At 34.2% G+C, this 12597-nt stretch overlaps 1 protein-coding gene across 1 annotated transcript in view; it reads right to left on the reverse strand.

Moving 5' to 3' along the window:
• NELL2 (NEL-like 2 (chicken)) overlaps positions 1 to 12597 on the reverse strand; it is a 242861-nt gene that overhangs the window by 191177 nt on the left and 39087 nt on the right. Inside the window, exon 7 of the mRNA XM_008580521.1 lies at positions 92 to 183. Coding sequence (XP_008578743.1) covers positions 92 to 183 — 92 coding nt within the window. The remainder of the gene's footprint in view (positions 1 to 91; positions 184 to 12597) is intronic.

Raw genomic sequence — 12597 nt, forward strand, 5'->3', positions numbered from 1 at the left:
CAGAATTTGGAAAGGGCTAGCTATTAAAAAAACATTTACTGTGTTTATATAACTAAAACAGTTTTGAAAGACCCATGAACAGACTTCTTACCTTGCACTCATAGAGAACACATACTCCTGAAGAGGAATAGACCGTATTTCTTTCTCCTTCAAAGTATGTTCGTCCTTGAAATTGGCATATCGCTTTGGAATAAAAAATACACATAAATTTATTTTTATTAGGAAAAATAGTTTAGAGGCATTCAGATCATTTTGTAACTGTGTTTCACACGTTCTTTACCTTTTTCAAGGTATTCGAATGACTATAAACCTAAATTCAATCTACCCTAGGGCACATGTAAACTTAAATTGGTGCTATGAAAATTAAATTGGGAGAGTAAAATAAGGTACAAAAAGATTAAGGGACAATGGCAAGTCAGAATTAGATTCTGAAAAAGGAGTGTCAAAAATGAGAAGCAACCAATTACTTGCCTGACAGATGATGTCCCACTTAGCGCACATTAAGGAGGCACTTAGGGCAGCAACAAATTAGGGAGAACACAATATGAGAAAAGTTTATTTCTTAGATGCCGTTACAGAATTTTAAAACAAAATTAGAAAGAAGCCATTTTAATTTCAGCATATACATGTAAGATTTATGTTTTGGTATTATTTTATTTATAAATGTATATGGGCTAAGTCACACCATTTAAGATATTGAGAGGTGTTAATCTGGGCCTGCCTTTGCTTCCATTCCAATTAAATAAAATTTTAAAACATAACTTTGGATTCAGTTGAAAAAACATGTATTTTAATTAGTGAAAATGCATAAAGTATCAAATAATTTTTTCTGATACTTGCAAAATATTACAATTCATACAAACATTTAGCCAACAGAAATTGTTTGCTTGTTTTAAAATGAGTATTTCACATTATCCATGCTGACTCATCATCTAAACAGAGACGAATTTACCTTGAAAGTAATGAAGCCTGATCTTTAGTGTCCTCCTGTGGTTTAGGCCCCTTCTAAGACTCTGAACTAACTTTTGCTTTCGTAATTTTGTATCGTTTTTTCTTTGAAAGGGCACCCAGTATTGTAGACGCTTCAGATCTCCGTAACATCTTAGATCCATCTCAAGATAATTACTTCAAAGGCCAGTGGAAGGGATCATTTGATGCAAATAGACTCCAGCAATTTGTTCCCCATATTTACTAAATCCAATTTTTAATTTTAACTGTATAAATTTTACAAAGGGAATATGTATACATTCTCTTTTAATTTAGTTGCATGAATTAGAAGAAATTATATTCACTCCTTGGATTTATATCTCCCCATTACCTTTAAAAGTACCAACTTGCCAATAATAATTGGTAAGAAAGGAATTAGACATACTTATTTAAATATCAATATATTTCTGTATAAATATTCATACCCAAAGTATAACCCAATTTTCACCTTCACTGAAAAATTAACTGATTATTTAAAGCTGTACATTTAAATTATGGAAACCATGCACAGTTTTAAAATGCCATCCTTCAACTGATTTTCTTACTCAGCTTTTATTAACAAATTTGACTACATAATATATATCTACCAGCCAACTGATTTTAAATATTTTGGAGCTTGCTGGAAAAGAATACAATGTACTTGCATAAATTATATTACTTAAAGGCTGGCTGAAGCTTGCTCCTTCATGAATATTCAAAATGAAACTACAGATTTGTCAGTTGCATACTATCTATCATATTATGAATTAAAATAGCATGTGCATTTACTTAATGAACCTGATTGATTGCAAAATATAACTCTCCACTATGTAATTTTTAGACTGTTTTTTTCTCTTATGAAACACAGTAACCTCCAAATCTGGCATATTGCATATTCAATTATACTTAATAAGTACTATATTTTATAAGATAATGAGAATAAATAAAACCTTTCTTACTTCTATTCAGCACCTGCCATTCAAAGGATTCTAAGCCTATTATATTATATGACTTGATAACTGCAGCCTATTGAAGTCCAAGGGTATATGGAAGAAAAAATTGATGTTCCAAGTCTTTCTTAAACACAAGGGTAAAATCTCCTTATACAAAGTCTTATGATAATTTAATATTGATGCAGAACAGATGGACCTTCTGTTCTAAACTCTTAATTCAAAAGATTCAAATAGGCAACTTGTAAGACAATAGGGCACCAAATGGAGCTTGGCAGAGAGGAAGAAAGCACAAAAATGAATGAGATCACATTTGCTTCATTCCCATTCAAGCAGTGAGCATAAACAGAGTGAATATGACTCAGGGAGAACCCAAAGTGAGTAATTTTTGTCTCGTTTCTTTTTTGATCAGTTGCTGTCATTCTCCATAATTCTACAGTTTATGTGCAATATTCAGTAATGCCAGTAGGATATGTCTTCCCTAGGTTCTTTTGGGGAAAAATGTGAAGACACTCAGAAAAGCTATGATTCCTGAAAACACTGCAAATAGTCCTGAAATACCGTTAGAATGGCTCTTGAACTTTTCTAAGAGAAGATTGAGGGAGTAATAGTAATACGAATCCATTAACACATTTAACAAATACGTACTGAGCTCCTACTACATGCCAGATACTCTGCTAGGTCCTGGGATTCAGAGATGAATGCAATGTGATTCATGCTCTCACCATTTAATAGGACAGACAGACTCAGACACAACTAACTACAACAGAAGCCAAACTGAAGTTCTAAAATTAGAGAATTCATAAGTTAAATGGAAACACAGGAGACTGAGTGGTGAACTTCTGGGAAGGAACAGCCAGATTAAGGTTAGAGAAATAAATAAGGGCTTGCCAAGGACCCAGACTTTGGTAATAGCAGGAAGTCACCGTCTCCCTAGGGCTAAGCAACAGGGGGAGGAAATGGTTCTACTTGAGCCCAGTGTAGGCCAGAGTTATGGAGCAGAGGCTGTCTAGTGAGAGCCATAGTTATGAGCGCACAGCTACTGCCAGAGACACAGCCTAGTGCAGGGGAAGAGTAGGCAAGAAGCACAGCCAACCCTCTCTCCTCCTGCCTTCCAATTTCCTGCCAGTGCCTCCCACTCACAAACCCTACCCGAAACCAGCTGGCAAGGAGACCAGGGCGATGCTGTTTGCAGAAGTCAAGCTTCTAGGACACAGAGTAGGAGAGAGAATAGAACTGGGAGTGTGGGGTGCCCAGGAAGAATAACCAACACAGGCAGCTATCATTTTAATTCACTATAAGATATTAAGAGGTCTAGCTTACAAGGATAGGTTGCTCAGAAGAACATGAGAAAGTGTAAAACAGAACAAATAAGTTTTAAACAGAGAAGACAGAGACATATTTTTAAAATATAGATCCACATTAAGAAAAAATCCATATAGCTCATCAAAATAAGGTCCATAGACAGGCACAGGATAAAATAAAAGAACTGAGCCCTGGAAAGATCAAGTGTCCAAATAGAGGAGGGAAATCAGATCAGGTCTATGCCCCAGTTTTAAACAAGGCCAGCCACTGCAGGCTCCAGGGGCAAAGTCTCGGAGATAACAATAATCATGGTGGCTACCACAATGGCTGCAGAACCATCTCTAGAATTCCCTTACTGAAAGAGAATCTGCCTGCTTATCTTTCCCCAGTAGAACAAAAAGGAAAAAAAAAAAAAAGAAAAGAAAAAGAGGAAGAAAATATACTTCCTCAACAAAGTCAACAAAATAATGAAGGAATAATCATTTTTATTGTATTGATTTCTTCTTTAATTTAATTGCATGCACATGTTCATAGCCAGAGGCTTCATTTATTCCCTAGTTTTGTTGTGTGTGCGCACATGTATGTGTGCATGTGTGTGCATGTATGTATACATATAACATTAAGTACCTTGTGATATAACTCTGGTTTCTTTGCCTCAAATCATTTACCAGCTTAAAGCAGAATTATAAAAATTAGGCTGTATTTTCAAAGATCTATGCTTAGTGATTGTATATACTACATGTATACATTTTAAGATATAAACTTTCTAGGGTGATGTATATTAATTCATTCATACAAGCTTTTCATTTTGCAGACTAAGAAACAAGGTTCCTACGAAATGAGACTAATCCATACCACTACACTAACTCCTTAGTTATAAATATTAACCAATGGCAAATGCATATCTACTGTGAATCTGGTAGATACTGCTGTTTGCATAACTCCAGGAAGTACTGTTCACATCATGGTCTATGTGGAATACAACACCCAGAGCTTCCCAGTGCTCTGTTCAGCCATAAATGAGGACATTAATAAGAACTTGGAGAAATTCAATAGGATGATGTAACAATTGGTATATAGGTTTTACCACTGCTATGTTAAACATCACAAATTATATAGCTACTAGTACCATAATTATGAGAGAATCTCCAAAAGCAGTTAATATGAATTATTTCACTTCATTTTCTCCCATTTTAACAATGTAAACACATTTAAAGCACTTAGGAAAACTGGAGATGGTACAGATACAAATTTGAAAGTCATCAGTCATTAAGAAGAGAAAAGTAATTTATAACACAGATTGAGAAATGGATAAATGAAAGAAACCAGTAAAACTGAAAATTCTAAATTACACATTAAAATCCTGATTTACTGGTCATTAATGCAGATATAGCACCTACAGTTTCCTCTAATGAAATTTAAATCAACTCTGCAAACTTCATAGAAAGAATTATCCAAATCTATCTAAAAAGATTTTAGAATAAATAAGCAAAAGGGCACATCATATTTCACTTCTAAATATTTTCTCACTCACTACAGATTTAGCTTTTCCTTTTTATTACTGGATTGAAAATATGTGTATACTTTAAACTTCCCAGTCGGTACCAACACCTTTAAAAGTGATCCAACACAAAATTAAAAGTTGTAGATGGCAAGAACAAAACCAGTATTATTCACTTAGGTGAGACATGAGACTGATGGTTTCTTTAAAATTCTTTTTTTTTTGTCTTTTTTCCGTGTCCGGCAACGGATCGCAACCCTCAGTGTTGCCCCCGTACCGGACCGGGGACCGGCAACGGGATTGCAAACCTCGGTGTTGCTCCCGCGCCTCGCTCAGCCAGTGAGCGGGAGCCGGTCTATATGTGGGATCTGAACCCTCGGGCGGGAGCGCCGCCGCGCTTCCCAAGCGGCGCACTATCCAGTGCGCCACCACGCCGGCCCCTCTCTTGTCCATTTTCTACGCAGCACTTCACATTGTGAAAACTTAGCTCAAGTAGTTAGAACATGGTGCTGATGATACCAAGGTCTACGGTTTGATACCTGTATTGGTCAGAAAACAAACAAACAACACATTCACACACACACACACACATACACACACACACACACAAACACTTCACTCATTCCCCTGTTCAAAACCTTTCAAAGGTTCTCCAAGTGTGGTTTGTGGTATAGTTAGGATTTCTGTTAAAAATGCGGGTTCCCAAACAGAATTCTTATTAAAAATGGAAATAGCTAGTAAATTAGAATCTCTTTATTAGGATCTTTATTTTTCAAAACTCTCCTCTTTCAAAATTCTTTTTGAAAACACCAAGTATCAGTGATCTTTGGATTAATTAATCTGTCTATCATAGGCCAAGTTTTATATCATAGTGGTTTTCATACTATGTTCTTTGAAATCTTGGTATCCTCTGGGAGGGCTCTTAAAAATCCAATGTATAATGGCAGTTATTTCATTCCAAGCCACAGCTATTGAATGAGAAAATATCTCATTAATTGTAATTATGTACATTTATACTTTTATTATAGCTCTTAAAAAAGAATATACAGTAAATGCATTCGTAAGGCAGGCTAAGATTCTGTGGAGTCAAACAAAAACAAAAAATCTAAAAGTGTTTCAATAGTCTTAAAACACTCCAATCAGCTATGCTAGCTATGCTGCATTTATCCAGCCTACAACCTTTTTATTTTTCTTTTCTTTTCTTTTCTTTTTTTTTTTTTCTGTAATTTGAAGTCACTTGGAGTCAGGTCTTAACAATATGGTTGTAATGAAAGTCTTGAGCACAAACTGACACCAAATTAATCTCTTTCTCTCTTCTACAAAACTTAAATCTCTATTACAGCACCGAACACATTTTTCCTTTTTTCTAGTTAGTTGTATATTCTTTTGTCTTTCCTATGTGAGGAGAGGGACAATGTCTTATTTGTCTTTGGATCTGATGCAGCACCAAGCACCAGCCCCTGCTTAATAAATTCTCAAGTTTTCCTGTATTTTTGGTGAGTTCTCTTCCAACTACCTGTTTGATGAAAAACCTGAAAATAAGTGAACTGAATCTCTCTAAACCACTAAAACCATTTGGTCTTATCTTTGGATTTTCCTTCTTTTAATAAAGGTTATGTAGATTGAGTCTCATAGAAAGACTTTGCCTTTTCCGTAAAATGACAGCTTCCTTTCAACTGGAGTAGATTCGAAACCGGAGCAGATCTGAAATGGGAGCAGCTCTGTCTACCGTCAGTGAAAAAGTAGCTGGTTACTGTCATAGCAGTTAACCCATTAACCTGAATAATACAAGTTAACATGCTCAAAGGAAGTCTGCTCGGACAATTTGCTGACAAAATGTTCTCCTTCCCCTAAATAAAACCAATTTTTGTGAGTCAATGCTACTTAAAATGATCAAAAGTTCAGAGTGCTTAAATAATTCACAAATTCATTAATTATACATCATCACTTTCTTTAACTAAATCTCGTTAATTGTTTGGGAATTTAGTTGTTTGCAAAACTAATATTAGAGTTTTGGAAATGAGATCAGGAGAGCAGTTGTGCAACTCTCCTTTCCCATTTTATATACATCAAGTCTTGGTCTTCTAAATGACCAAAGAGTGCTTCTCCTTAGGAGCCTTAATTTAGGTCAGTAGCCTATTCTTCCAAAAACAGGACAGGCCTTGAAATACTATAAATCTAGCAGTAGTGAAAGGTTATGAGGCAAAGGAGGATAAAAATAACTTCCAGAATAGAACAAGAGCAAAAAATCAAACCCCCTGTCCAGATCAGCCTTTTAGTTAGAGAATGCATACACTGGGAAAACATGAATTGGATACTTAGAAGATCACAGAAAAAAAGCAAGTCTATTGCTGGGAGAAGAGATCCAGTGCTTTTGGCTCTTTCTTAATTTTACCCATTTAAATTGCAATCTAAAATATATTCTGAAATCCTTTTAATTTAGCTACCTTTCCATCACTAGTCCTATTCTTGACCCTGGCTCATTTAACAGAGTACCGTACAACAGTCTTTCAATAAGACAATATAGACAATATAATCAATTAATTTGGTCCCCTGGGGATAAGGGAAATAAATTTAATGAGTGTAGGTAAAATTTTAGAAGAAAATACAGTATTTGTGACAATACCCAAATATTATTAAAGTGAGAGAACATAAACACACAAAGTGATAGTTTTCATTATCACTTTACAAAAAAAATACATAATGTATAATACAATAAAGAAAACCTTGCACATTGTCAATTTCAAGACAGGCCTAGAATCCATCTGACAGTCTTTATGTGTACTTTCCATACCACTAAAAATCCAGTGGAATTTGGTCAAAACAAGAACATCTAATCTTTTGTTTAATTTTGTAAAATGTTTTTCCAAAATGACTGACACCTTTTAGACACATGCTGTTTCAATGTTATTGTGAAGATGATGTTGAACATAAAGTGTTTTGTGAATTGTAAAGCTTGACTGTTTTCATTATAAACCGCATGTTAGTCTCAATTAAAAGATTACAAGTAAAGACCCTGAAACAGAGATTGTACTTACAATTTATATCAGCCTCTGGTGTTGCAGGCAAACAAAGAAGAGGGAAACTATTGGAAGGTAGCTCTGTTAGGAGGACATTTTTTAAATGTAGTTTCCTGAGAGGTATATTAGTAACTCCTTCCATTACGAAAAAAGAAAAAAAAAATGAGCCAAGAGAAGAGAAGTGCAAGGGTAAAGGGAGCAAGCTCTTTATAAAACAAGACAAACAGAAAGGATGGCACATTGAGGAGGGAAGAGAAAGCAGAGACAGAAGAATTAAAATGTATACTGGAGATGGAGAAAGAAAAGCAGAAAGCAACAAAGGGAATATCAGGAGAAGCAAAATAATCTTATAAAGATGTGTAGCAAGACTGACAACAGCTGCTGAAGATGAGAAACATTATTGATAACCTACTGTCCACCAGGCACTGTAGTTGAAAGTCACCTTTCCAGCCTTCCAGAGGCATTCGCCTTGTGGTAGAAACAATGGGCGTGCACAGAAGTAACTACATTCGAGTCAGACAGGAAGAACGAACTCGTACAAGGGTGGAATTGGAAAGGCTTCACAGAAGAAAAGCACTTGAAAATAAGCAGTGAAGGAGAAATGCTTTAATATGGTTTAAATCAGGGAAAAAGTACACATGATATATTCAAAGAATGGAAAAGAAATAATCATCATAATAATATACTTTGTGTCAGGATCCTAATAAACATCCACTTAAGAAACCTGTGTAAGCTGGAAGTTATTTATTATACTTTGGTTTTACCTATACTTCCAAATGACCGGGCCAATGGTTCTCAAACACGGATGGACATTAGAACAACTCAAAGAATATTTAAAACTCTCTATGCCCAGCTGCAGGTCAGACCAATTAAAAAGAATCTCTGAGGGTAGGACTTGGGCCTTTTTATTTTTAAAGTTGCCCAAGTACAGCTATGTTGGAAACTATTTTAGTATACAGAGAAAAAGGAACTAAGAAAAGAGAAAAGTAAAATTAACATTCAAATGGAGATAGTCACATGGATATTCAGCAGAAACCTTTTATCCTGCGTTATCTGGGTGGGTATTTGGTCCACCATTTGAAAATAATCAAACTGAGAAATCATATACAACAATACATATGTACTCTAAACATTTTAAACACACACATCTACACTCATTTAACAATGTTTTGATATAGAACACTTTAGTATGGATTCCTTCATGGTGCTTAATTATAATCTTGATTGTATAAATAAAACTTATAATGTGTAGCCTAAATTTTCCAGTATAAATTTATGTTTTGTTTTGTTTTGTTTTAGGTGAATTAAGATAGATACTTGCCCAACAATTGAAGAAGGATCTTTCTAATTCTGGTTTCTTCCACACATTTTATAGTTGTCTTACTGATACCTAATTTAAGAACACTTTTTTCAGTAATTTGAGTTTATCAACTTTTTACAAATTATTAAACTTAATTTTTATAAAGCAAAACATCTTTTTATGTTCATATTTCCTTGGTTTATATATTATATATGTATTTATTTATGACAGTTTAATAATATTACAATTATAAATACAACTGACATAAAAAGGGTTGGAAAAAAAACCCTATCTCTTGGTTAGCATGAAAATAATATCAAGAGAAAATGCTTAGTCTCAAGCTAAGTTCATATTTTTTTTCCTTAACAAAGCCAGTGGAAATTGTAGATGAGTGTTTCAAATCACCTGGAGATCTTATTAAAATTCAGATATTGATTCAGTCCATCTGGGGTGGGACCTGATATCTGCTTATCTAATCAACTCCCAGGTGATATTGATGCTGTTGTTTCAATGATACACTTTGAGTAGAAAGGTTATAGATCAGTGATTGTCAACCTCACTTGCACATCAGATTGCACATAGGAAGACTGTTGAAAATACCAATGTGTGGAACCCAGACCAATTAAATCAAAATTTCTAGGAAAGGGACCAAGCATCAGTGTTTTTTAAGAGCACTCAGGTGATTCTAATGTATGGCCACTGTTAAGAATCACTGATGTGCACTACTGCAAGTAGTCAACTCAGGGAGCTTCTACTATAAATCTCAATCCCAGATAATTCCAGTTTGTAATTGACGATAAGTGACTATAAGACTCTTACCTAAATTAGTCCAGAGGCTTAACTTTTAAATCATTTACTTATGTTTATAACTCCAAAAAAAGGTAATTGGAGTAATGAAAGTGGAAAGAAATCGAGAGGAAGAGAGAGACAGAGAGAGAGAGAAGGAGAGAGAAAAGAAAGAGGGAGGAAGGGAGGGAGAGAAATTCATGTACATTGTAAAACTGAAGATTGCACCTCATTAAATACACCTGTATACTTTGGGACCAAATATTTGTTGATGTTCATCACTTTTTTTTTTTCAGATGGTTCTTCTCTTCAGTGGTCAAATAAGTAAAAGTTGTTATGGCTGTGCTAAGTGACCCATTGAGGTTTAAAATGTTGAACACATTAAGCTAAGTCTGGAAATTAGAAATTAAATTACCTCCAAAATTAACCTCATAATCACATATGGAAATTTGATTACATTTCCCTCCAAAAGGTTCTGGAATTAAGAAGCAAAAGGGTCTCCATAATCTTGCATGCCTTCAATGACACCATTATATGGAGTGGTGAATTTTCCCTCAACTGCATTTATTGAGAAGAAAAGTAATGTTCTTGTTCTCACTCTCACTCAACAAATATTTCTTTAGTAGTTGTTACATGCCAAGCACTGTGCATAGCCTAATCAAATAAACAAAATAAATCTCCAGAACTGATCTTTAAAAGAACAGTATATGAATTACCTGAAAAAGAATTCAAAATGATCATTATAAAGATGCTCAAGGATCTCAGGAAAACAATGCATAAACAAAATGAGAATATCAACAAAGAAACATAATTGAAAAATTCACTAGAGGGGTTCAACAATAGACATGATAAAGGAGAAAAAAAATCAGCAAACACAAAGATGGCTTATCTGAAATTATCCAGTCAGAGGAGCAAATAAAAAAGGAAAAGAGTAAAGAAAGCCTAAGGGACATATGGGATACCATGAAGCAAACGAATTTATGCATTATGGAGTCCAAGAAAAAGAAGATAGAGAGGAAGGGGGCAGAAAGTGCATTTGAAAATAGGATGGCTGAAAATTTCCCAAGTCTGGGGAGAAAATGGATGCCCAAATTTAAGAAGCCAAAATAACTCCAATTAGGTTAAATCCAAACAAATTCACACCAAGACACATTATAATCAAATTTTCAAAAACAAAGAGAGTTTAGAAAGAAACAGTAGAAAAGCAACTAGTTATGTACAAGAGAGCCTCCATAATATTAACAGTGAAATTCTCATCAGGAACATTGTAAGATGGAGGGAGTAGAATAATAGATTCAAAGAATTCAAAGACAAAAATTGCCAATCAAGTATACTATAAATAACAAAACTGTGCTTCCAAAATAAATAAGAATTAAAGATTTTCCCAGATAATAAAAGCTAAGGAAGTTCATCACTATTCAACCTCCCTTACAATAAATGATAAGAGGAGTCCTTCAAGTTGAAGTAAAAGAATACCAGGAAGCAACACAAAAGTATTTAAAAATATAAAGCTTACTGATAAAGATAAATATATAGACAAATACGGAATTCTGCAATACTCTCAAAGTGTTATATTAATCTCTTTTAATTCTGGTATAGAAGTTAAAAGATAACAGGATAAAAATAAAAACTATAAAAATATGGTGCAACATAAAAAGATGGAATTTTTCTCATAAATAATGAAGTGTGGGGGGTGCAAAAGAATAGAATGTTTTAATTCGATTGAAGTTCAGTTGTTATCAACTTAAAGTAGATTGTTATAAGATGTTTTATGTAAGCCCCTAATGAAGTGTGGGGGGTGCAAAAGAATAGAATGTTTTAATTTGATTGAAGTTCAGTTGTTATCAACTTAAAGTAGATTGTTATAAGATGTTTTATGTAAGCCCCATGATAACCACAAAAAAGAAATACCTATAAAAGATACACAAAAGAAAATGAGAAATGAATCTAACCAAGGCACTACAAAAAAATCAATAAAACACACAGACAGCAAGAGAGGAAATCATACCAATATCTTTTCCAACCACAGTGGAATAAAACTAGAAATAAGTAGAAATAAGAAAACTAGAAAATTCACAGATAAGTGAAAATTAAACAACATACTCTTGAATAACCGATGGGTCGAAGAAGAAATTAGGCTATGTGAAATAAGCCAGTAACAGCAGGACAAATGTTGCATGATTCCACTTAATATGACGAATCTAAAGTAGTCATACCCACTGCAGCAAGCAGAATGGTGGTCGCCAGGGGCTGGGAGGAAGTGAAAATGGGGAGTGTCGGTCATGCAAGATTAAAAAAAGTCCCCAATATCTGCTGTACAACAATGTGCATATAGTTAACAATACTTTACTGTACACTTAAAATTTTAGGAGTGTAGATTTGATGATATATGTTTTTATCCACTTCCCCCAAGAAAAAGAAAAAATGAAACTGAATGAATTCCAGCTTGGAATGTTCTACATTATCTACTGATACTGATTTCTTGTTTAATTGCATTGTGGTCAGACAGTTTATTCTTTTTAATTTCAATTATTTGAAATTTCCTGAGGCGAGCGTTATGGCATAGTATAAAGTCAATATTTGTGACTATTCCACAAGTGCTAAAACTTATATGTAAACTGCACTTTGGGGTGTAATGGTCTATATATATGTTCATTAAGTTTGGATTGTTAATCACATTCAAGTGCTCTACATTCCTGATGATTTTGTGTGTGTGTGTGCTCATATTCTGTCAATTACTGCAACTTCACTCTTACTATAGATTTGTCT

This window comes from Galeopterus variegatus, unplaced genomic scaffold, assembly GCF_000696425.1.
Source record: "Galeopterus variegatus unplaced genomic scaffold, G_variegatus-3.0.2 Scaffold2118, whole genome shotgun sequence".
Lineage (NCBI taxonomy): Eukaryota > Metazoa > Chordata > Mammalia > Dermoptera > Cynocephalidae > Galeopterus > Galeopterus variegatus.